Source organism: Cervus elaphus, chromosome 18 (genome assembly GCF_910594005.1).
Source record: "Cervus elaphus chromosome 18, mCerEla1.1, whole genome shotgun sequence".
In the NCBI taxonomy this organism is placed as follows: domain Eukaryota; kingdom Metazoa; phylum Chordata; class Mammalia; order Artiodactyla; family Cervidae; genus Cervus; species Cervus elaphus.
In genome coordinates, this window is record NC_057832.1 from 102,076,297 (window position 1) to 102,102,406 (window position 26,110).

The following is a 26,110-nucleotide window of genomic DNA, read 5'->3' on the forward strand; positions in this document are numbered from 1 at the left end:
AACTAAAAGTCTTTTGAAATACATTATTTCAACCCAGCAAGAACAAGATTTCTATATTCGTTGTATCTCCCAGCAGCCAGCATATACAGACAACAAATGCTAAAATACAGTAAGACCTCATGTTCAAGACTGCCAATCAGTCAACAAGTATTTATTAAGTTCCTATGAAGTGTGCTGGGCAGCCAGCACTGAGATCTAACAATGTTAAGTGGCCCTTGTTTCATCCTGGGAAATCCAAAGAGCAAATAAAGGGACAGTAAAAGTTCTGACACTCGGGGAAAAGTCAGGGTCACTGTAGCTGCCCAGGGGAGACCCTGAGAGCTGGGCTCAGAGCCCTGGATGCAGGGCTGCCCAAAGGATGAAATCTCCAGTCACATCTTCCTGCTTCCTGAAGTCCAACCCAGAGAGGGACCCTGGAGCCCATATTTGCCACATGGTTGTTTCGTTCCTACATTCTCCTTCCTTCAGCCAGTTGTGCTGACAGGCAAATCAAACAGGGAAACCACAGCAGCTCCTGCCTAATGAAATATTAGCATATTATTAACATTAGTGGTGGCACTAATCTCTGGTTGATTGCAGCCACTCAGGCTAAATGAGCAGGAGGTTTATTTAAAAGAGAAAAGGCAGGGGGATGAGGAGGAAGGGGGCAGGGGAGAGGATGAGCTACAACTCTGGCCAGGAATAAGGAAACAATCTCTTTCCAATCAGGAACAATGGACCCCAAGTCAGTATGTAGCTCTCATAATTCCTGGACTGACTTGAGTCTTGCCCAGGTGGCCATGGTCAGGGTTGGGGAAGTGTGTTCTCTGGTGAGAGGACCTGAGAGTTGGTACTCCTGCCTGACTGCCCTTCACTGGGACCGGAGCTCTTTCTGGGAACAGCTGGCACTTGGAAGAGCTGGAGGGAAGGAAGATTCTTCCCTCTCTAAAAGGACTTTATTGGATCTTGGAGGTGGACTTAGCCCACTGGGAGGTGTATGCTGGTTTAGATACCATTTCAGGGGATGTACTTGTAAAGGTTACAAGGGCATGGTTTGGAAATAGCAGCCCTCCCAGGATAAGGTCTGGACAGGGCATTCCTTGTATTTTCAAGGCTGCAGGCACTCAACTCAGGTGGTAAGAAGGAAGACCCCGTGGCAGACAGAAACAGACTGGGGGGGTCGGGGACATGTCCTTGGAACAGCTCTGCAGAGTCATGCTGAAAAGGTCGGCAGAGTCAAATGCAATCCTTTTTTTTTTTTTTTTTTTTGGCCATGCCATGTGGAATGTAGGATCTTAGTTCCCGAACTGAGTATCAAAACCATGTCCCTTGCATTGGGAGTGCAGTCTTAACCAGTGTACCACCAGGCAAGTCCTCAAATGCAATCTTACCTATGGGCAGGCACTGGGAGAGGTCAGACCTGCAGACCTTTCAGAAGAGGGGCAGCCTTCACCCAGCGCTGGACTAGATGGGGTCAAGTCTAAGTGTCTTATTTCCAAAAGGTCACAAGAACTCCATGATGCACCCAGAATTACTGTGGGAGCAATCCTACTCTTCAGTTTTATGGTCCAAAACTGTTCCTGCCTGACTTTCCAACTTTAGTGGAGATGCACTATTCTTCAAAGGAAAGAGAGAGGAAGCCATAGCATCCTACCCTGAGTAACATTTCAGTGTCCCAGGCTGACTTCTGCCTAGATCCGGGTTTTGGTTTGGGACCCTGGGCTGTCAGGGTGCCTGGCTGAGCCCTAGTACCATGTCAATCCTGGCAGTCGGCAGGTGCTGCTTTGAAAGAATGTGCTAGGGAAGAACACCCCAGGACAGGGACTGTGTAAAGGCTACCAGGAAGCGATTCCGGAACTGAAGGGACTAAATATAAGATGGCTTTACCCCAGGTGGAACTCTCAAGTAAAGACCATCTCGCCTTTGCATCTCCATCAATATTTATTGAGTCCCAGCTCTGTGCAAGATTCTGCCACGAGAGCTGCATACTGATGTCTGACCTTGCAGTCTCACACTGAAACACAACTGACACACGAACGAAGGGAAAGGCGGATAAAAGCTAAAGGAGAGAGGGGGACCATGATGAGACACCTAGAGTGTCATTTAAGAGTTACAGACTCCCCTCGTCTCAAAGACACCCTAGTTATGGGACGGTCTCTTCCCCAAAGGGAATTCTGGAAAGGGAAAACGATGTCTTGAGTGGCCTGGAAACACTCCCATGTTCACCTAGGTGACTCCTAGCTGTGCTCCAAGCTCCATTTAAGAGTCTCTGTAAGCTGCTGCCTGTCTACAGCCCCGCTGCACACACGCACCCCACATCCTCACATGTGCCCCTCTATCCAAACAGCTGCCCTCCTGTCAGCCCACAGAGGGCACAAGCCACGTCCGGATAGTCTTTGCAGACTCTGGGTCCAGCATGATGTCAGGCAGAGGGGAAGGACCAGGATGTGAGAGTGACCTGGCTGTGACATCTGGCATGCTCAGGTTTGCTCATTTAGTTGGTTGAATGCTTGTTGACTGACTGGACCGATGGCAAAGATGGACGACTCCACTGAGGGAAGGAAGAGAGGAAGTGAACGCCCAAAAGGACCGGAAGGAGGCGGAGCCCCAGAGAGCACCGGCGCAGAGCTGCCGCGGGGGAGGGTGGGCCAGCCCCTTCTTGCCGGTCTCCCAGGCCAACCATCGACTCCAGGCTGGCCTCTCCCCGTCGGGCCTTCCACTCGTCCTTCACTCACCAGTTGCTCTTCCAGGTGTGGCGGACGTGCGGGTCGTGGATGCCGTGCTTGTCCGCCTGCTCGTCCAGAAAGTCGAACATGTACTTGATGGCCAGGGGCAGGGCCGACCCGCGGTGCGCCGTGCTGAAGATGGTCTCGAACAGGTCGTCCACGAACTTCTGCAGCGTGCCCTGCGGAGGGGACCAAGTTCAGACGCAGCTCGCCCGCCCTTAGAACTCTAAAGACAGGGCTGTACGATCGCCTGGCCTCCCAGATGGCGGAGGGGAGAGGAGGCCAGCACACAGCCAGGCCTGCTTGGGTAAAATAGCATAAGCGCGTGCAAAGAATCTGCACCCTCCTCCTGCCTGCTCTCATCTGTCTCGAGCAGCTTTCCATTTCCCCGGCACGTGGAAAATAGATATAACACTGATGACTGGACCTAAGGAAGCCTCCCTCTGCCAACACCGCGGTTTGGTTTTAACACCCTTCGGCGGTGTTATTTTAGCACTTTTCACAAATGCTAATGAACAACTCACTCGGTCAGAGCAGACAAGCACAATCTGCTGGTTCTGTTTGGGCATTACTCACGTCAGCTAATGAACAGTTTACTCATTTGGCTTCACAGAGAGCGGAGCCGGGGCCAGTCTCAGGCCTTGAGGGACTAACTGTAGGCACACAGGGTCCCCAGAATCAGGATTAGAAATGGGGCCTGCAAAGTCACTGATGGGGCCCCAATTTCCACCACTAAAGACTGTATACGACACCCCAGAGATATATAGCCAGTCTTCCAGAAGGCATGGCAGAGGACCACGAATACACATGGCTAGTGTCTCTCTATTTGAGCAAGGGCAAGTGAAGGGATGGAATCAAGCCTTCAGACTGTGTGCCAGCCTTGATGTATGGGAGGGGCTGGCTGCAGGACTGGGTTGAGAAGGATGCTGAGGTTCTGTACTGGGAAGATCAGGCTGATGAGCAGGGCCTGCATGGATGGATGACTGGGGTGGCGGGGGTGGGGGTGGGGGCACACCAGCACAGATGCTAGGTATTTGCCAGCTTGCCAGCTCTGACATTTCTGTGGGGTGATGATGCCCCACCCCATAACCCACCCACACCCGCACCCTGGCTGATGTCCTGTACCTTAGTGGCCAGCAGTCGTGTCAGATAGATTTCAGACACCATCTTGCTCCCCCGGTCCCCCTCCTTCTGGTCCCCGTGCTCATGGTTCTTCACCAGGTGCCACATCTTGACTCCACTCTCCAGGTCGGGGGTGATCATTGGTGTGCGTGAACGGAGGCTATCAGGGCTGCCCGTGTACCGGATCATATTTTCTGCCAATGCAAGGACCCCATGGGGGTAAGGCCACCCAGCCTTCCAGCCTATTGCTCATGGCACAGCTCGGCTCCAGCTGAGGCCAGCTCTGATCCTTCTCGCCTTTGGAGGCACTTCTGTATGTTCCTGAAACTGGAACATCTTTCCCACCGCCTCCAGGAAATTCTCTGTGTCTTGTCCACCCAATTGGATTCCCTTCCCTCTTGTACTTGCATCTCTCCAGCCCTTATGATTCAATTTGTAAAAAATACAAGCTTGTCTCTTTTTGTATTTTCCTTGTAAGAGCTCTCAAGTCTCAGGATGTGTTCTGTGTTGCCAAGTAAGTACCAATGAAAGAGCTCGGGGCACTGGGGGTGGGGGACCTTCCCCTGTCGTGTCAGTGGTAAAGAACCCACCTGCCAATGCTGGAGATGCAGGTTCTATCCCTGGATGGATCAAGAAGATTCCCTGGAGGAGGGTATAGCAACATACTCCAGTATTCTTACCTGGAGAAGCCCGTGGACAGAGGAGCCTGGCCAGTTACAGTCCATAGGGTTGTAAAGAGTCAGACATGACTGAAGCGACTTAGCATGCACTCATGAAAGAGCTGGGAGCCTGTTTCCCTTAATCAGTGACTAACCAGCTGAGTGATTGCCCTGTCATTTGTGTACCTTCACCTGCATCTCTCGCTTGGACCATTTATTTGCTGCAATGCGAGGTGTAGTGAGATGAGTCCCAAGCAGGAAAAGAAGAGGCAGGTCCCACTGTGTCCGGGCACCATTGTGTGTTGTCTTCTATTTATTTCCCAGAACCATCTCATGAAGCTGGTAGCTTTTGCAGCCAGTTTTGCTGGTAAGAAGGCACCAGGGCATCCAGCCTACATCCGGCGCCCTTCTCCCCACCCCGAGGAGCAGAGACCTGGGTCTGTACCTTCCCTCAACTGCTTCATAGTGTGTGACCTTTACACGTCATTTAGCCTCTGTGCATTGGAGTTATAATTTGCTAATCTGCATAATAGGGGGAAATAATAATTATTTAATTCACTGATTATTATGAACCTGACGTTTGATAATGAGTTATCACAAATGTGGAAGCATCTTAGAGACTGTAGGATGCTCAGGAAGGTTAGACTTTCTTCTTGTTTCCAGGGACGAAGCTCCTGCTCCTGGATCAGAGTCCCTGCCCAGAGCCAGGAGCTTTTTTTTGGGTCCAGTGTTCTTTTCCAGGGGCCAGCCTGCCTGACTGCCCCCATCCCTCCCTGCTCCCCATCCCTGGACCCACTATCTTCCAGCAGTGCTGCCATGGTGACCACACCTGCTCAGGGGGTATCCTTTCTTCCCCAGAAAGGTTTGATGAACTCACCGTATTTACTCGCTGAGGTCCTGGAGACAGTGGAGTTGTTCACTGCATTGTACGCTGTCACTTGCTTGGACACTAAGGCTACCACAGAACCATCTGGCACCTACCGGGGAAAGGCAGGTAAGGGCCTGGGCACAGAAGCTCTGCCACCCAATCAGGATGAACGTGGTCCTTGGGGACAATCAGGGCCTCACCGACAACCAGGGGATGGAGGAGGCTGTCAGTTTTCCTTTGATGAAACAGGACAGATCTGAATATAGAACTGTAGTCCATGGTGGGGCTCACTCTTGGAGTGACTCAGGCAAGACCCTCTCACCAGTACCCTCTGTCCTTATGTTTCCCTGGAAGAGCACCCAGCCTTAAACTCCAGGGCTTACCTAAGAAAGGGTTTTGTTCAGGGTCTGTGCCCATGCCCTGCAGAAAACACACACCCAGCATGCTATCTCCAAGAAGGTTAGGGTGTCCTGGGGGGCCACGTTTTCCCTGGGTTGCTAAGGGCACACAAAGGGCTTGGTAAGAGCCTTGGGATGACCCTGCTATTCACGGATGGAGACTCACAGGGACCTGGCTGCCTAGCTTGCTAGCCCCTCCCTGTCCATGGTCCTCTTACCTGGTAATGTGCCAGGGTGTTGAGTCTCTTCCAGTCGTTCTCGATCTTGGTGGTGATGTCTTCATCCTGCAGGATCATCCTCGCCCCGCTTCCTTGTCTCCACTCTGTAGGGGGAGCAGTTCCATCTCAGACAGGTCCTTGGACCCCTCCCATGGGATCTTGAGGACCCCTGTGCAGGCAAGCGCATGGCACCAGTTTAGGGTGCATCCGAAGACGGACAGGTGCTCGCAGACACTCCCAGAGGAGGGGTGCAGAAGTTCTCAGCACAGGGGGACCCTGATTCCCAGGTCTGGTTCTCATCCCAACAAACTACGTGATAGACACTGGAATAACGTCACCTCCACTGCCCACTTGTTCCTGGTGGACGGCCACATCGGCAAGAAGTCAATGCTTATTAAGTGAATGAAGAAGGCAGGGGGCTTCCCTGGTGGCTCAATGGTAAAGAATCATCCTGCCAAAGCAGAAGACACGGGTTTGACCCCTGATGTGGGAAGATCTCACCCTCCTGTGGAACAGTTAAGCACAGTACACCACAACTACTGAGCCTGTGCCCTAGAGTCCAGAAACTGCAAATTCTGAGCCCACATGCCACAACAAATCCTAGAGCCTGTGCTCGGCAACAGGAGAAGCCACTGCAATGAGAAACCTCTGCACTGCAACTAGAGAAAGCCCACACAACAATGAAGACCCAGCACAGCCAAAAATAAGTATTAAAAAAAGGCAAGTGAAACACTTAAGAACATACTAAGCAAATGCAAGGTGGCATCACCGCTGTCCTGTACTCTTTGCTTCACTGTGAGGTCTTGGAGTGAATGAGACCAAGACTGCAAATTCCATCACTGGGCACCCTCTTTCTTTTCCAGGGGTGCAACTTGGACCCAAAAGCCAGCAGGTGGGCCAGTCTTGGCAGAGAGATTGAGTAAAAGTACATGGAGGGGCCAGCAAAACCTATCCTCACGCCCAAGAACAGCCACAAAGTCAATGTGGCGAATAGCATCTTAGTGATCTATCCAACACCTAATTTTCTCTGATGCCGTAAGTGTACGCTTACCTCCCACCTTATCCTCATGGGTCCCAGACACCTACAACACACGGGTTTGCTGATGGATCCCACATGAGGGAACGGGAGACTGTTTCTCATCCCCCAAACCCTCACCACCACACGTGGTACAAATCACAAGGAGATGGGGACACGCACATTCCTGTCCTGAAAAGTTAGCACATGGAGACCCAGGTGCACGCCAGACACATGCCGTGCACAAACGCATCCACATCCACACACGCACACACGCTCACACGCTCACACGCTCACACGCACACACCAGAAAGGAAAATGGCCTTTTCAATTCAAATACAACATATGTGCCTGCCAGGAAGCCAGGGATCTGGTTTCCAAGCAGCCATGACCCCACTCGGCGCCTCACAGATGCTGAGATTCTGAAACGGGTGAGAGCTCCGGGGTTTTGTGGCGTGCGAGGGGGGCAGGTGTGAGTTACCCATAGTCCTGGTCTAACCTCGCCTTGGACTTTTTACTCTGGCTCTGCAGACACACATTTTGGCTTCCCTCCTCTGTTCCCTCCTGTCTAGGCTGAGGGACCATGACTGATTCCTTCCTGCCTTGTGGGCGTGGCCAGTGCTACAGACGAGAATCAGGCCTAGGAAGGGAGCTGCCTGCCTTTAGCAGGAACAGAGATGTTCCTAATAGCCACGTTCGTGCCTCTAGCTCCTGGGCTTGTCTGCTGCCTGGTTTAGAGCTTCTTGTAGCAACGGGATGTCCCAGGAATGAAAACGTGAGGGTGCCATGTGGGTTCACTGGAGCAGACGAGCCTCCAGAAGTCTCTGGGGACCACCTGTCACTTAGTGCTGTTGATGGCATGGCTGGACTCGATCGTGGTGGTGAGGGTCTCGGGGCAGGTGGGGTGGTATATAAAAGGGGAGATGCCCCACCAGGGCACCTGGTCAGCAGCATTTTGTTAGCTTGTTGTCATGTTGTCTGTTGTAGGTTTTTTTGTTTTGAATTTTATGCAGGTAGGTATGGGTGCATGGTTTTTAAGTCTTTTTTTTTTTTTTTTCATTTCTTTTTATTAGTTGGAGGCTAATTACTTTACAGTGGTTTTTGCCATACATTGACATGAATCAGCCATGGATTTACATGTGTTCCCCATCCTGATCCCCCCTCCCGCCTCCCTCCCCGTCCGATCCCTCTGGGTCTTCCCAGTGCACCAGCCCTGTGGGTGCAGGTGTTTTTTACCTGCATGTTTTTTGAGTGGTTGCAGTGGCGTGCTGCAGTCCATAGGGTCGCAAAGAGTCAGACAGGACTGAGCGACCGAACTGAACTGAAGACCAGCCTGGGCCAAGGATAAGGCAGGGGCACGCATTGTCCCAGTTGCACAGATAATTGGCCCTGAATGATAAAGCCTCATGGGTCTCCCCTCTTGCCTTGTGAACGGTGCCAGGCCATTAAGTCAGAGGAGAACACATGGGTGGGGGCCCGGAAGGCAGGCAGTGCTCTGCATGCCCCACATGGGAGCCAGAGGAGGAACAGGGGCCCAGCTCTGGACACTAAGTCTCCTGGCCAGGCCCGAGGGAGGAGGACTGCACTTCACTGAAGAGGCCGTGGGGCTGGCCAGGATTAAGTGCGGAAGGTACCCACCAAAGGCCAGCGTGCTGGGGTGCACTGGCTCCCTTGCCGATGGCTCTGTAGCACCTCTCAGGGGGATGTGAACAAACCAAGCCACCTGGGGGACCGAGCAGTGACAGCTGGTGACTTAATTCTGGAGCCGGATGCAGAATTCCTCGCTATACAACTGCCCTGGTGTTGCGCAGTGCGCAGCCTGTGTGGCCCTCTGCAGCAGCCCTGGATCTGAATTGTGTCCAGCAATTATGTAAGCAAATCAAAGTCAGTCCGCCTCTCTGCCCTCAACTGGAAAAAATGTAGGGCAGAGTGTGGCCATCCTCCCCCGCCCAGGGCAGCCAAGGGATGATGGCTTGTCCTTGGGAGTACAAAACTGATGCCGCCAGATGCCCACCAGCAGGGCTAGCCCAGCACCTGGGACACAGTCAGTACCTGATGAGGATTTATTACATGAATAATACATAAGTGAAAAGAGTGAAATAGATGAATAGATGAAAGAGGAGAAAGAGTAAGTGAGTGAGTAACGGTGGCTTATTTTCCAAGCAGTGAAAGGATTTTCTGCCCGTGGGTTGCTGCTCCACGGTGGGCAGACAGCAAGCTACAGTACCAGGTCAACTGTGAGCCGAGCTGTTAGAACCTGGGACAAAGGAAGAGCTGACCTCCAGAAGCTCAGCTGGGCACATTCACCGCCAAAGTGAAAGTTCTCCGGAATGATTATCACTCGTTCTTCCAGTTTTACAACTGGGAAATTAAAGAAGAAGGTTGGGAAGGCAGACCTGGAGGTCATTGCAACTTGGAGCTCTATAGCGTTGTGCCTACCATGTGTGTGAGCCACTCAAGTGTTGGGAGTGTGGACGGTGATGGCTGGACTGGAACCTGGGCTGTGGCCACACTGGGATGCTGGTGGGTAGCTGCCTCCCCTCTACTCCAGACTCTGAGCTCCAGGAATCCCAGTGGGACCCAGCACTTCCACCTCCACAAAATCAAGTCCATGTGGATGGGGTTACATGCCTTACACACTGGCTGAGGCTTGTGGTCAGTGATGACATGCAGTGGGCAGGAGGATGGTCACGGGCAGCAGGAAGCCTGCTCATCACTGATGTCAGTGCTTAGTCACAGTGCTTAGACACTGTCAGAAGAGGTGTCCTGTCCGTTGGCCCTGCCAGCCTGGACCCTGCATCTGGTGGGGTGCCAGCGGGTAGCAGGAAGGCAATGACTATTGCCTTTTTGGCAATTATCTCAAAAAGTTAAGAATGTTCCTCCAAATGCCAATATGATTATAGAAATCTGGAGAACACTTAGTCTTGCTTTCACATCTCTCGAGTGAAGTGTCAGTTGCTCAGTCGTGTCCGACCTCTTTGTGACCCCATGGACTGTAGCCCACCAGGCTTCTCTGTCCGTGGAATTCTCCAGGCAAGAATACTGGAGTGGGTAGCCAGTCCCTTCTCCAGGAGATCCCGACCAAGGGATTGAAGCTAGGTCTCCTGCACTGCAGGCAGACTCTTTACCATTTGAGCCACGACGGAAGCTCTCTTAGATCTCTCAAGTCTGTTCTTTTATTCTTCTCCTACAGGAAAGATGCTATGTGGTTTTCCCCCCCGAAATATCAGAAAGGTGAAAAAGTGAAAACCTCTGTCCCATCTCCAAACCAATCCTGAAGAATGAACCCCAGAAATATGGGAGCCTGGTGTTGGCAGCTCCATCCTGGGACATGCAGGAAAGAGGAAAGCCCGTGGGTGGCCTGCCCAGCTGACCCGGAATGGAAGAGTGTGGATGCAACATGAGGGCAGGGAGTCCCTGGCACCAAGTGACATAAGTGGGCTAAACCCATCCCTCAAACTCACTCTTCTCTGCCCAGGGTCCTTAAGCTCACCTGTGGCCTGAACACATGTCATTTCCATGTCACTCTTTTTCTTCCTTTCCTGAAACCCCATATCCAAACCAGTTGGGGCCTCTCTTTCCCCAGGCTCACCATGGGGTATCTCAAGAAAATCAAACAGGGTAGGCTCCTCTTTCTAGAATGCTCCTGTGCTCCTTCCAGACCTGCTCTTGACAGAGGTGGGGGCCGTGGAGCTCACACTGGGACCAGGAACAGCCAAGGTCAAAGATCAAAGCTGCTGGCTTCCCTCTGTCCCAGGAAGAGTCCAGCCCACAAACTGCATGGCTAGCTTCATGAACCCTCATCCCTACCCAGTGGTAGGGAGCCTCAAGGGCGGGCTGGGCCAGTTGAGGGCAAGGCAGACCTGCAGTCTTCAGGTCTGGTGTCCTTGGCAGTGTGGGCGGCTGGTCAGGTCACGAGGCCCCCGAAAAAGGTCATATCTAATTTTGTGCTCTGGGTACTTCTGCATATTCAACATAGGCTTAGTCCTAGTAACAGTAATGGAAATCAACAGAATCCAGGTCTCCTCATCCCAGGTTCAGCATTCTTTCCACCAAATAGGCTCCTTCTGTCTTGCCTATGAAAACAGCACTAAAAATATCTCTCTTTTGTGTCCACACCTTGCTGTGTACCAGGTGACCCCGTTAGAACAGCCGAGGGGCAAAGTGACAGCTGGGCCAATGGCCAGCGTCCTCTGGATGAATGCCTAGCTGCCCAAGGGGCACAGTGAGACTGGAAAATGCCTCAAGGCACCAAATGATGTGAGCTCAGTGATGGACCCAGTGAATCCCGAGACAGGGACTCCTCACCATGCCCACACTGGACCAGGTCATCTCCCTGCTCCCCCCGGACTAGGACACAGGAGGCATCTCCTATGGCCACCATGGTGAGAATCCACACCCAGAAAGTGTTAGAGCTGTAGCCTCACTCACTCAAAACTGAGTGCCCACGGTGTGCTTGGCACTGTGCTGGCAGGGCATCACACAGGTAAGCAAGAAAACTTCCTAACATGAAAGCCCTGACCCCTGAAGGCCTCTGTGTGGAAGGCTATGCCGGAAAACAAAGGTGCACAGGACCGGGTGATCAGACCCAGAAGAGGGAGTGGGTAGAGGGGTATTGGGGGCCAGGGAGGTGTTCTGGTCCACAGGTGCCACTTCTGTGACATTTCTAGGGATCCATGAGGATGAGTCCTTATGGGAAGGAAGGAAGTTCGGAACTGAGTTAAGAAAGGTCTGGAATACCATTACCTTACTAATATCTTAGCCTGGTGTCTAAGGCATCTAGGGTTGAGCTGGAAAACCAGAGATGGGGGTGGATGAAAGGGGGGGGGGCCCTGCCCAAGAAGGGGAGGACCTGGCCAAAGGCGGGGGTGGGGTGGGGTGGGATGCTCAAGAGATAGGATGTTACCTGGAGGTTCTTGGAGAAGAAGGGGTGGGAGCAGCATGGGTCTGGAGGAATAGTGGGGAGCTGAGGTGTAGAGGAAGGAGGGGTTTATCTGCAGGCCAACCCTGGAGGAAACACTGAAACACTGGCACCCAGTATATAACTGGTCTGGCTCCTGGAAGGTCCCCCACCCACCAGCAGGTATCACTCGGAGAGGGAAACCCCCTGGAAGCATGATCCCCTCACTAGCTCAGGGCCTCATGGCATGCATGCAGACAGGTGCACACACATGCATGCATAGTCACACATATGTACACATGCACGCACATACACACTCACACAGGTACCTCATTTCACCCCCTAAGGCTCTGCAGCCACCAAACTCTGCCTGCCCCAGCCCCCAGTCCCGTCTTTGCATCAGCCTCTCTCCTCAGAGCCATTACAGGAAGCTTTAGGAGAGGGTGAGCTGGAGGGATGAAGGAGGTGCCCAGCAGGCTGGTTAGAACTGGCTGAGTCAACCCTTCTGATCCACAGGGAACCAACTTCAGAACTAGCTGCCTGCACTCCCACCCCAGGCTGCCTTTCTTCCCTGCTGGGTGCTGAGCAGGGTCTCAGCAAGCACACATGCCAGCCTGCCCAGGTTCCTCTCTACCTCCCAAACCAGGGTCCCGAGCAGAAGGCTGGAGGAGGAGACACAACTCTCCTGCCGCACACCTGTCTGCAGGTGAGCCCCAAGGAGAACACCTGGCAGGGAGCCCGGATGCCCCCGGCACCCAGCCACTCCGAACTGTGCGAGGGAGCAGCTTCGGGGAAGAGGTGGGGGAAAGGCTAGAACAGAATCAGTATCAACGCAAATAGTTGGGAAATTGACTCAGGAATTGGGGAGGGGAGCATCTAAATATGATTTGCTTAAAGAGGAATCATTTTATGGGGAGAGCAAGTTCTAAAATATAAAATAAGTGAACTAGGAAATGTGGTGTTTAAAAGAAGAAATCCCTAAATCGAACAGTGCCGTCTACTGTCAAGCCCTAGGTCCTTGCAAACTGTAAAGTGCTGTGCACCAGCTCGTTGTCGCTTTGGGGAAGTCTGGAGAGCTAAGGGAAAAAGCGGGATGGACTCTGCTTCTCGGTTTAAGAGAGGTGAGCTAGAGCTTAATGGATATTCTTGAAGATGGAATAATATGCAGGCTCTGGTGGTGCTCCAGGGTGCTGTGTCAAAAAAGAGTTAAGAGGCAAGGGATGGGCGGCTGGAAGGAGGAAGGTGACACAGGCAGGAAAGGTGACCCAGGTATTCATATGCACATCACCGAGGGAAAAATGCTGGCTCTGACCTCTTCACAGCTCTGCCTGCAGCCCCCTGCCCTACTCCAGGCTCCAAGCACAAAGGACAGACACATTCACAATCCAATTTGTTACACTTCCACCTTCCAGGGAGAGAAGGAGGTGAAATAAAAAAGAAAAAAAAATCCCATTATCTTTATCTGTCCTTCCCATCAGGTGCAGCAAAAAATGCAAACTGGGGCGACAGCTGCTGTGAACTCTTTATATTTCACTCAGAAGATAGTGTATCTTTTTGTTGCATACAGGAATTACTTATTTGAAAAAATATACCCTTTCAGACAGAAGGGGTGGCGGAGTTCTGGGGCTGTTGATGGGGCATTTGCATTAAACCAGAGGAATTGGGAGGTCATGGCCTGTGGAGGAGCTTGTGTGGGAAGGGAGTGGTTGTTCTCTTCACTTTCTGCTGTGTGACCAGGGCCCAGGCTCTGTGCCTCTCTGAGCTACAGAGTCTCCTCCTGTGCAGTGGAACAGAATGGCATCAATTATGTCCTCTGGGGAATGAACAGAGGAGACAAGAGTCCCTTGGCTCAGAAAGAGCAGTGTCCAGCCTCCTGCTACTGTGCGAAGAAGTGAGGAACTCCTAGCCGTGTGGCTCCCTCTGTACCAGGCATTTCCCCAGGGCAGGCTCTTATGATACATTGGTTGAGGAGTTTGGGGGTGTAACAGGGTTGTGATTTGTTTAGTCGCTCAGTCGTGTCCGACTCTGTGACTCCATGGATGGTAGCTCACCAGGATCCTCTGTCCATGGGATTTCCCAGCAAGAATACTGGAGCAGGTTGCCATGACCCTCTCCAGGAGATCTCCCCGACCCAGGGATCCTACATTGGCAGGCAGATTCTTTATCACTGAGCCACCACTTTAAGTCTGGTATAAGGGAGTACCTATAATACCTGTGGGTGGAAAGGGGCATCAACTTGACAAGGATGGCCTCACATATAACAAAGCAGGGAGCCCTAGCACTGTGCTTTCAAAGCTCCCAAGGCCCACTTGCCCCAGCATAGTCCTTAACTTCTGCCCTGGGGATATCTTCCCTTCCCTAGATTCTAAGAGACTGAAAGAAAGCAGGTTCTGTGTCCTTTGCTTCGATTCTTACAATGGTTAGTTCTATCATATGTCAACTTGTCTGGGCCACAGTACCCACCCAGATAGCTGGTCAAAAATTATTCTGGATGTTTCTGTGAGGGTGTTTTTGGATGACATTAATATTTAAATTGGTTGGCTTTGAGTAAAGCAAATTGCCCTCCATAATGTAGGTGGACCTCTTCTAATTAGGTGAAGGGCTGAGTAGAAGAAAAGATTGACCTCCCCTGAGCAGGGGGGAATTCTGCAGCAGATGCCTTTGGACTTGAACTGTAACATGGCTCTTCTCTGGGTCTCCAGCCTGCTGGCCTTCCCTATATATTTTGGACTTACCAGCCTTCACGCTAGACACTGAATGTTTGTATCCCCCCAGAATTCATATGTTGACTCCTAACCCTCAATGAGATAGCATTTAGAGTGGGGCCTTTGCAGGGTGCCTGAGGTCATAAGGGTGGAGCCCTCATGAATGGGATTAGTGCCCTTGTAAAGAGGATCCCAGAATGCTCCCTGGAGAAGAAAATGGCAACCCACTCCAGTACTCTTGCCTGGAAAATCCCATGAACAGAGGAGCCTGGTGGGCTACAGTTCACGGGGCTACAAAGAGTTGGACATGATTGAGCAACTGAACACATGTTTTCTTGCCTACTTTCTGTCACATATAGTCCTAATAAGAGGATGGCCATCTATGAACCAGGAAGTGGGTTCTCACTGGACACTAAATCTTCTGACCCCTTGATCTTGGACTTCTCAGCTGCCGGAATTGTGATAAATTATTTTCTGTTGTTTATAAGCCAAGCAGGCTATGGTATTCCATTATGGCAGCCCAAACAGATTCCTCCTTGTCCTTTATTAATGAAATCCTCCATAACTGCAGGAACCAATTCCTTCAAATAAGCTTTCTCTATATAAACATATCCCATCCCATTGGTTCTGTTTTTCTGGAGAATGCTGGCTAATACAGTTCCCCATCTTGGCTCCTCAATGCCTGGAGAAGCTGGTGGAATGGGCAGGGTAGGAGAGCTTCAGTCCCAGGAACAATGAACAGAAGCATTGGAAATGGGGGACTAGGCCAGGCCAGGCACCACAGTGATGATGAAAGGCAGGGGGAAGGGGTTGGGGCTGGATGTACTTAGCGTAATTACAGAGGTGGTTTACAATGTCTTTGCTTCCTTCTAAGCTGGCCTGGGACAGATGTCCATGCCTTGCCAGGAGGGGGAAGGCAGCCTTTGCCCAATGCCCTCAGCTATGGAAAGAGGTGGCATGGAGGGAAATGAAGTGGAGGGGTATGCTCGGCTGTCTGGCCTCCAATGCATGTGGCTCACAGTCTTCTCTATGCCTACATGCTATGTGTCACTTTGTTGCTGTTGTTGTTTAGTTGTCCAGTTGTGTCCAACTCTTTGTGACCCCATGGATTGGGATTTTCCAGGCAAGAATACTGGAAAGGGTTGCCATTTCCTTTTCCCAGGGGATCTTCCCAACCCAGGGATTGCACTCACGTCTCCTGCCTGCATCTCCTGCATAGCAGGCAGATTCTTTACTGCTGAGCCACTGGGGAAGCCCATGTGTCCCTCTGGCACAGATGAAGTTTTGGTAACAGTCTCACCTTATATTTGTAAACTGCTTTCAGGCTTTCAAAGCACTTTCACCTACACAGTGGGAAAAACTTGCCTTGCCTCTCTCTCCCCATGGGGGCCATGCAACTGAGTGGAAGCAAATCTTGTGGAAGAAGCATTTGGGTTTCTGAGGAGGCCCTATTTTCTTTGTTATGGAATCTGGCTTTGGTAGAAAGAAGACCAAAGTTGTGGGGATGGCTCCAGACCCTGCACTTAATAGAAAAGAAGGAAATTCCTCAGAAGAGCATCCATCATGGGAGGCCTTTGTAAGAAGTTCAATATGACACCACTTCCCCAGGAGGATGAGGCCCCAGATGCTCAAACTGTCTCCTTCCTTTGGTTTCTCCCCTTTACCCTGCCTGCTGTGAGGCCTCATCCATCCAGTGATGATGCATCCTCCCCAGCAGCTCCTGTGTGAGAAAGATGGCTCCTTTGCCCTCTTGGGACCCGGCGAGCACCATACCCCTAGTCTGAACAGCCTCTAGCTTGAGAGAGTAGCAACTCTTGGGTGGGCCCTGTTTGCTGCACAGCCCTCAGACTTCCTTCACTCATAGTGGATGGCAGGAAGTGGACAACAGGAAGTGGATGGCAGGAAGTGGATAGCAGGAAGTAGATAGCAGGAAGTGGATGGCAGGAAGTGGCCATGGCTGCTTTGGATACTGCTGCCTCCACTCCAGAGTCATTACATCCTTTAATTAACAATCTGCTTTGCTAGACTTGCACCCAACAAGTGTTCGAAAGTTAAAGCAGCCCTTCCCCTTCCTAAGCTCTGGGTGTGTGGCTTCCAGGTGGGGACGGTTGATCCTGAGCAATATCTACCTACCAGCCATGACATGGTCTCTCTCCCCCATGGGAGGTCAGCCCATTCCCAAGCACCAGAAGTACATCGTTCTATACGTACCCACCCACTGAGCTCTTGCCATGTTCTAAACTAAGGCACAAGCTTTTGAAACTCACCTTCCAGCATGAAGATAAAGGTTCTTATAATAGTTCCTCCTCTTGGTCCTGCTAGGCCAGGGCTCTCCTGGCCTAGCATATCGTAGATAAGGACTTTGACAAGCCATGGCTCTCACAGATGAATAAAAGGCATGGTAAATACTACCTGGTGACCCTAGTGAACTCAATTCTCCCTGGCAGACCTATTGATCAGCCCACTTAATTGCTTGGGGGTAGGTACATGGGGGTCTTCCTTCCCTGGCACTATCTTCTCTCCCACTGGTTCTATAACTGAGCCATTGACTCCATCAGTCTGTGAGATCTTCCTGGCAGCAGATTCCGCCCCCCACCACAGACACAAATGGCCACTCCAACTCTAGGGACCAGCGCTGGGGACACACTTTCCTGGTACCCTATACTCTGAAGATCTCACAGATGCTTCCTCCTTGTCCCAGAAACAACATACACAGAGACAGTTCCAAAGGGAAGGGAAGAATGTGCTCGGTCAGTCTCTTCTCTCTGGGCTGCCAAGCTTCAGGCACAGGGCCAAACACATCCTGCCAAGAGCCAACCAAGAGGAGAGGTGGAGCGGGGAAGGGAAGCAGTAAGAATTGAGGTGAGTGAACTTCCTGATCCTGAGTCTTTAGGCATCAGAATTTGGGGAGTGGGGTGGATGGCGAGGCAGTGGGAGGGCATGAAAATTCCCCATGGATATTAGAAAATAGCACAGATGCCCATCTGCCTTGGATGGCTTAGCTGAAGCCAGCTTAGAGGCCAGATGGATGCATTAGGGGCCTCTGGAGGTCTTCCCTCTATGTTGCCATGAATTTCCAGATTCAACCATGTACACACATAGACACCTTTCCCTCCATGCCCAGGATCAACAAACAGACACATACCATTTCCTCACCAGTATTATCTTCATCATCAGTAATATTAGTGGCCAATACTTCCTGGGAGGTACTATGGACCAGGCAGTGCATTAAAAGCTTCTATATGTATTCTCTCCTTTCATTCTTACAGTGAGGCAGGCACTAGTATTTATCTCCATTTTATAGGCAAGGAAACTAAGGGACAGAAAGGTTAAGTAACTAGACCAAGGTTACACAGAACTCAATGGAACCAGGATCCAAACTCAGGCAGGTGTGATGCTGATCCATGATGCCAAACTGCCTCTCTTCAGCCCTGGCCTCTTTGGAGTCTGGGGCTTCCCACTAGGATTTCCCCAGGTCACTGAGTGTCTTATTAAACACTCAGGCAAGCTGTAACTGGATCTAAGTTCAGCTGGCCCTAAGTGGCAAGCCCTTGTTTATATAGGCTCTGCGATCTATTCATGGAACATTCAAATAAAATGTCACCCTGCTCCACGGTAGGCTGTCATATCTCATTTTTCTCTATCCTTCCTCCATCACTGACCCAGATCCCTCCTGTTTTTGGTAGTCAGCAAAAATTAGAGGCACAGCACAGAGGCAAAGGGAAAGGCCTGGGGGCACAGAGAAGGTGGTGGCAAGACCTTGGGCCACGCGGATTCAGGCTAAATCTTTGCTGCAGACATGACACCTCCACTGCCACCCCTCCGCTGCTCGAAAGACCCCAGAGGCAGTCAGATCGCCAGTAGACTGTGGTCCCCTCTCTGCTTATTTCTCACTAAGTGGCCATGAAGAGGCAGCCCCTGGGCTCCCGGGGGCCGTGCATACCTGCTCCGTGCGCCCTGACTCCACTGGTGGGTAGGAGGGGCTTCTGACCAGTCACAGTACAGCCTCCTGGGTGGGCTGCTTACTCACCTAGGTCCATGTCTGCAGCTTTGGGCCGGTGGGAGCAGGGTACGTTCTTGAAGATGGCGTCCAGAATCTTCTCCTTGACCTGAGTAATTGTGTCGCAGTTGAGTATCTTCACTGGGACCTCGGGACTGTTGGCGTTGTCGGGGTTGACACAGCTCAGGACCTGATGGGGCGGGGAGAGGAGGCGCGTGGGGAAGGCAGCATGGAGGGCCCCGGGATCGCCAGCAGCAGCCTGAGGTCCTCTCCTGAAGGGCTCCCATCTCTGCGGGTTGGGCTGGAGTAGGGTAGGGTGACCCCAGCTAAGCCCTCGTCCCTTCCCATCCCCGCGAGCAACAGGAAGGTACCATGGCTTCTGTGTCACTGCAAGAGTAGGAGCTGTGTATTTGATTCCTCATCACAACAGACTCCATTAAAACCCTGAGTTATCAAAGGGAGCGATGTCTGAGCAGGAGGAGGCAGCGAGGGGCAATGTGTCAGAATGGACACTACTGCATGCCCCACTGTCTCACACACATGCACTAGGCACCATCTCCACGTACACCCAGACCCTCACCCACCTCTGAGACCCCTGCCCCATCCCGGTGTGTCAGTCTGTCTTTCTGGTCACTCTGTCTCTCACACTCTAATGGGAAGCTGGCTCCTTTCTCCAAAGATTTCATATGCTTGGATTTTTGTGTGGGTTCCAGGCTGATTGGAGGTTGGAGAATCTGTAAGAAGCTTAATGTGATCTTTAAAAAATAAAAAGATGCCCTCTAAAACCTGTAGGTTCAGGCCACCCGCAAGCCCATCATGGCCCCAAACCTGAAACCTGGAGTTGGGGGCGGAGGCCACTCTGGCTCAGGACCTCAAGTTCTCTTTTTGGAACTAGTCGGGTAAGTCAAGACTCTGTCTAAATCACCAAGCTATACTTTTTCTTTTAAAATGTTCTGGACCGTTTCTAACAGCTTTGCATCTCTTGCTGTTCTCAGCGTGGGCTCTCTCTACATGGTGAGACTGTGGAATCCTTGGTGGTGGGTGGGTGGGGGGACCAGAGCTGGTCGGGCTGGGTGTTGTGGGTCACAGATGCTGTCAAGTTGCCATTCCGGGCTCCCGCACCCTCTGGCTGACCCTGCGCCCTGCGCCCTCTCTGCGTTTCCTCCTCAGAACTTTCACTGCATCACCACCACACCCCCACCCACAACCATTTCCCAACTGCATGTCTGGTTCACAGATTCAGACAACGGCCTTCCTCCCCCCACCCTCTCCTGCTCCATGTGGCGGCAATCAGAGCCCTGGCCCCCGGACGCCTGCCTTTCATTAGCGACCAGACTGCTGTGAGCTCAAACCAGAACATGCTTATTCCATTAAGAAGAAGAAAACCTCCTAAATCTATAAAACCAAACTCTCACCCTCAAAATGTCTTAAATTGAAAACAACGGTGGAAGGAACTCGGGACCATGCACCCCCAACTGCTTGCACTCTCCAAACCACACCCTTCCAAGAGCCTTCTGGGCCCCCCTCCGGGCCTCCTCAGTGGTCAAGCACAGCCTGGCCATCTGTGCTGCTCTGTACTGCCCTGGGCTCCTGTGCTTTGGGCCACTTGGGAGGGGGGAAGTTGATCTCCCCAGGCAACATCACAGCTTTATCCGGGCTGCGAGATCACGAGGCAGAGGCTGCCACCTGAGTTTGCCTCCCCTCCCACCCCCATCTCAACATTTCTGCTTGCCCCTCGAGTTCATGGTGGCCCCACGGAAACAGCTTTGTGGAGTGCTTCAGGGCATCTGGAGAGGCAGTAGTGGTCCCATCAAGGGACAGAGTTCCCAGTCATAGGCTAAGCCCCAGCTCCCCCAGAAGTTCCCTTCCCCATGCCCATGCCTCTGGGCTATTTCAGAGCAAACTGCCTGGGGTTTGTTCTGCTAGGTCATTGCTTCTCAAACATTCCTGTGACTAGGATCACTAAAATGGTTATAAAGTATTAGTTGCTCAGTCGTATCTGACTCTTTACGACCCCATGGGCTGTAGCCCACCAGGCTCTTCTGCCCATGGAATTCTCCGCGCCAGAATACTGGAGTGGGTAGCTGTTTCTTTCTCCAGGAGATCTTCCTGACCCGGGGATCAAACCCGGGTCTCCTGCATTGCAGGCAGATTCTTTACCATCTGACCCACCTGGGAAGCCCACATTACTAAAGGGTTCTGTTAAAATGCAGATTCTGACTTGGGAGGTGGAGGACTGGGCCTAAGACTCTGCTTTCAGGCAGGCTCCCAGGTGAGCACCCAGTACTCTAGCAGGCTCCCAGCTAGGCCCTTGGGCACTCCCAGCAGCAGGGTCCTAGGCATGCTAGTCTAAGTTCAATCTAATTCATCACTCAGCACAGAGGAGGTGCACCTGACTGTCAAGTGACGCCTGCCGAGCCTCTCGGCACCTGTTTCACTCCCGCCCAGCATGAGATTACCACCAGTTGGCCCACAGTGCCCTGGGCTCCTCCAGCCATGCTGAATTCTAGGATGTCCTGGACTTTATTTGACCCCTTCATCTCAATTCTCAGGTCAGCCCTGTCCGCTGCTCACACACTTTCTTCCTGACCCCTCCTCACCAATGACCAGGCTGCTCCCCCTTCCACAGGAGGGGGTTTCCTCTCACAGGCCTGAGGGTGGCTATTAAATGTCCCAGCAGCCATTTTTTTCCCTCTGGGCAAGGCAGTGGTAATTTCCTTCCCCTTCTCTCACGGTGCCTCTTCCCCAAGTATTTCTACCTCAGCGGATGCGCTTCCCTGACCCACTCCAATTTCCTCACAATCTCTTGAAGTCAAGTCATCTGCAACCAAGCTGGTTGTGCTAACAATAGTTTGGCCTCTGGTATAAAGGATGCTGCAATTTGGGGACACAGTGTTATTGCAACTCATTGTGTTGGCTTCAATATTGGGGAACTGCTGATGAGATGGGAAAGAAAGGCAGCTGAGAGGGAGAGACCAGGCAGGAGACATTTCAACAGTAGTTTTTTTAGCTCATTAAGAAATCTATTCACATCTCTCTTTTTGGAAGTTTTTTTTTTTTTCTCTTTTCCCTTTCTCATATTAATCAGAGACTCTAACTCTCCCCTGGAGCCCACCACGACAGCAAGGAAGCTGGGCCCTCACTCAGACATGGCTGCCTCGAAGCCTTGTCAGCTGAGCTAATCCTGGCAGATTCATTGAGATGCCTGTTGGGATCCCCAGGGCCCTCTGAGGATGGAGTGGAACAGGTGCATCATGGTTGCAACACTTCCAGCCAGCAGGACCAGCTGCGTTCAGAATGGCCGAGAGATCTCCCCAGCTGGCCTCGGGGTCTGGGATTCATCCTTGGCTCAGGGCTTCTGCCCAGTTCTGCCTTGCCTCAGGCTGTTGTGTATCTCATCTCCTGATAAGTGCATTTTAAACTCATCTATTCTCTGTCCTTCTTTATGGTCCAACTGGACCATAAAGAAGACTGAGTGCTAAAGAATTGATGTTTTCAAATTGTGGTGCTGGAGAAGACTCTTGAGAATCCCTTGGACAGTTAGGAGATAAAACCAGTCAATCCTAAAGGAAATCAACCCTGAATACTCATTGGGAGAACTGATTCTGAAGCTCCAAAACTTTGGCCACCTGAAGAGAAGAACTGACTCATTGGAAAAGACCCTGATGCTGGGAAAGATTGAGGGCAGAGGAAAAGGGAACGACAGAGGATAAGATGGTTGGATGGCATCACTGATTCAATAGACATGAATTTGAGCAAACTCTGGGATATAGTGAAGGGCAGGGAAGCCTGGTGCATTGCAGTCCATGGGGTCACAAAGAATTGGACACAACTTAGTGACTGAACAACATTCTCTGTCCATTTCTGTCTCTTCCATCTCCATTCTTGTGCTGCCTCCATGTATCACCCTCCACGGCTATCTTTTATCTCATTTTCTCACTCCGGGCTTCCCTTGTGGTGGATCTGATCCACCTGTAATGCGGGAGATCTGGGTTTGATCCCTGGGTTAGGAAGATCCCCTGGAGAAGGTAAAGGCTACCCACTCCAGTATTCTGGCCTGGAGAATTCCAAGGACTGTATAGTTCATGGGGTCGCAAAGAGTTGGACGTGACTGAGCTACTTTCACTCACTTCTTCTACCTTCTTTCCTCTTTCCTGGAGAAGGCCTGGTGGGAGATCAGAGCTCTCTCCCAGAAAAGTCCAAGAGTCAGCTCCCTGGCCTGGAAAGCCAGGCCTGGGCACCAGCAGACAGTCATGGGGGAAAGAGGAGCAGGACTCACATGCGCCAGCAGTGGGGAACCTTGACCCTGGGCTCAGGGCTTTTGTACACCTGATCACACTCCATCTTCTGGACAGCTCTGGGAGGTAAATAGTGCCATTATCCCTGTTTTATTATTAGGAAATGGCAACCCACTCCAGTACTCTTGCCTAGAAAATCCCATGGATGGAGGAGCCTGGTGGGCTACAGTCTATGGGGTCACAAAGAGTTGAACACGACTGAGTGACTTAACTTTTCACTTATTTTTTCAGCTAAAAACCCCAAACTCAGTGATTTTTTTTTTTTTTAAGAGTCATGACCCAAATCCTCCAGCTGGTCAGAAGGAATCAGGGCTCCAATCCAGGTCTGCCTGGTTCCAAACCACGTGCTCCTAAGTGCTGAGCTTTGTGGGGACAACTGTTTCTAGCAGGAAAGGGAGTGTAAGCTTGACTGAGGGTTGGTACAGGTATCCATCTGTTCCCTGGACACATACCTTAAACCGACAGACCAGCCTAGCATCCCATCCTATAGCCTGAGTCATGCAAGTGTGGGCTTCGGGACCATGAGCAACTATTTCTGGCTTCTCCTCCTTCATCATCAACCTGCTACCTGTTTGGAACTGATCTGCAAAGTGTGGGTTCTCCACTGGGAGAAACTGTTGAGAAAGCATCATTCCTTGGGCTCACACTCAGCCAGCTCTTAGCAAGGGATTACCCCCTCACAATCCAGGGTACCAGCCTGGAAGTATGTTGGTCTCTGGCTGTTGCCCAGATACGTTCGGAGCCACTGTTCCCCTGGTGTGGTGGGATGAGGAAGTCGGGGTGGTGCCATGCACAGGGGGAAGGCCAGGCTGGCCCTGTGCAGTGGGGACCGGGAGGTGGCTTGTCAGCATTCCCAGCATCCCCTGGGCCAGGCAGGGGCTGCACAGAACCAGGGCAGGATCAGAGTCACAAAGAGGAGCCGGGAGGCTGGCTTACCAGGGTCTTGTAGTCAATCTGCTGGCGGATGAGCTTGTCCTCACTCAGAGAGTAGCGAGCTTCGCCCGTGATGGCATCGATGGGCCCCTTCTCCATCTGCTGCTTGATGGCACAGAACAGCGAGAAGAGGGGCTCCCCGGCACACTCCTGTACATGGAGGAGAGCCATGCTGGGAGGACCCCAGATGTGCAGAGCCTGGCCTCCCATGGCCTCTGTCTCTCCAAGGGGCTGCTTCCCACTTCTCTGTCTTCTCTCCTGCTCCCCCTCTTGCTCTTTCCCACTTCTGTTCTAGAGCCCTGTCTTCATGTTTCTGGCCCCTCGCCCCTGTCTGTCCCTCTCCCAGTTCCCCCCTGCACCCTGCTTTCTCTGCTACCCCATCAAGGGACAGAGGTCAGTCCTCAGTGGCGCGAATTCCTTACAAGTCAGTAATTGGAGGCCAAGCAGCTCTTCTGCCTCCCAGTCACATCTGCAGCTTAACTGCCCCCACACATGCTTCAATACCTGCCCAGAGCCCTCATCAGCATCAGTAAGCCTGAAGCTGGGGCCAGGGCAGGAGGAGAGCAAGAGGAAAAGAAGGGTGAACTGTCTTCAGCTTGCAATGGGAATGCAAGGGTATTCTTAGAGCTCATCTCCCCTTACCTGGGAGAAAGTGGGGACTGTGCCTCTCAAGCCAGGCCTGACTGTGGGGCTCTGCCTCCTGAGATGGTCAGGAGCCTGTTCCCTCCATGACTATGATGAGGGAAATGCCATTTCTTGTTGGGATTCTAGGAGCAAGGTCCTGGTATCTGTGAACTTGGGAGCTTGCAGGTTGGTGCCCCAGCTGGTGGGGAAGCTGAGGCAGGCCCAGAGATTCCCTCCCGCATCCAGTCATACCTTGAGGAACTTGTAGAGCAGGAAAGTGAACCAGTTGGTCAACATCTTCTCAGCCACCGATTCAGTCCTGGCAGCAGTCACAGAGGGACCCAACAGAGCAAGACAGAGACAGAGGCAGCTGGTCAGACCTCAAGGGCAGGAGGGCAGGACGAATCTACTTGGATCTTGCTGCTTAAGGTTTTGAGAAATCTTAAGACCATAAGGGATATCTGGAAGCTCCAATACTTTGGCCGCCTGATGCAAAGAGCCGACTCATTGGAAAAGACTCTGATGCTCGGAGTGATTGAAAGCAGGAGGTGAAGGGGGGCGATGGGATGAGTTGGTTGGATGGCGTCATCAACTCAGTGAACATGAGTATGAGCAAATTCCTGGAGACAGTGAAGGACAGGGAAGCCTGGTGTACTACAGTCCATATGATGGCAAAGTTGGACATGACTGAGCAACTGAACAACAAGAAGGGATACCTGAGTTCCATGGACTCCTAGACACATCATAATGATTAAGGTAATTAATAAGATAAGCTTTGCCTACCAAGCTGGGAGATAACTTTCTGGGTGTAGGCTCCTCAGCGAGTTTCTGTGAGAACATGCTAGAGCATCATTTCCAACTGTCCAAGAGCACTTTCTGTGTTGTCCAACCTGGTAGCCACCAGCCATAGAGGACGTGAAATGGGGAGAGGCGGAATTTTAAATTTTATTTACTTTAACTTAGATTTAAATAGTCACATATCGCTCATAGCTATCACACTGACAATCATCTTAGAGAAATTTATAAGATAGGTGTGTTCCTTAGAGTAAGAAAAGAAAAAAGAACCCTTGAGATACTCATTTGGCTGGGGATGGAAAAGAAAGTGACAGGGCACATGGGTCATGGAAAAAGGCCAGATAGACTAGATTGAGACCATTCGCTAAGGTAAAGGCCCCCAGAATAGGTAGTAACAGGGGGCTGGAATTTTAGCTCATTCCAATAGATATCCAAATTATCCTATTTAAAAAGCTTCCATGTACTTTGGAACTTCTGGGAGCCTTTCTAGAATTTTATTTGCAATGATAGCGATTTCATTCTTGAGTCTAATTTGCATCTTTTATGCTACTACTCAAACCCATTTTTTAATTTTTTTTTTTTTTACTTTGGGAAGTGAGAACATCACAGCAGCATGACCAACTAAAGGACACTTTCGGTTGCATTCACTTAAAAGAAAAACTACATTCAAACTTGCAGTAAGAGTGCGGCCAGTTCCAGAGAGAAAGCGATCCATCAGGTATGTCTGGATAGAGTTGAAAGTGGCAGTTGCCAGAAGATACTAACATCTCAGCTCTCAAGGTGGTTGGGCAGCTGCCAGCACTAAATGAAGCGAGAAGAAGGAAAACTGTTGAAACGAGGAGGGCAGCCAAGGACAAGAAGAAGAAAAGG

At 51.5% G+C, this 26,110-nt stretch overlaps 1 protein-coding gene across 1 annotated transcript in view; it reads right to left on the reverse strand.

Annotated features, from left to right (window-relative positions):
- PLXNA4 (plexin A4) overlaps positions 1 to 26,110 on the reverse strand; it is a 471,239-nt gene that overhangs the window by 17,695 nt on the left and 427,434 nt on the right. Inside the window, exons 23-29 of the mRNA XM_043872047.1 lie at positions 24,698 to 24,764; positions 23,825 to 23,971; positions 18,621 to 18,780; positions 5,971 to 6,074; positions 5,364 to 5,463; positions 3,831 to 4,021; positions 2,715 to 2,884 (exon numbers count right to left, since the gene is read on the reverse strand). Of these exons, the coding sequence (XP_043727982.1) occupies positions 2,715 to 2,884; positions 3,831 to 4,021; positions 5,364 to 5,463; positions 5,971 to 6,074; positions 18,621 to 18,780; positions 23,825 to 23,971; positions 24,698 to 24,764 (939 nt within the window). The remainder of the gene's footprint in view (positions 1 to 2,714; positions 2,885 to 3,830; positions 4,022 to 5,363; positions 5,464 to 5,970; positions 6,075 to 18,620; positions 18,781 to 23,824; positions 23,972 to 24,697; positions 24,765 to 26,110) is intronic.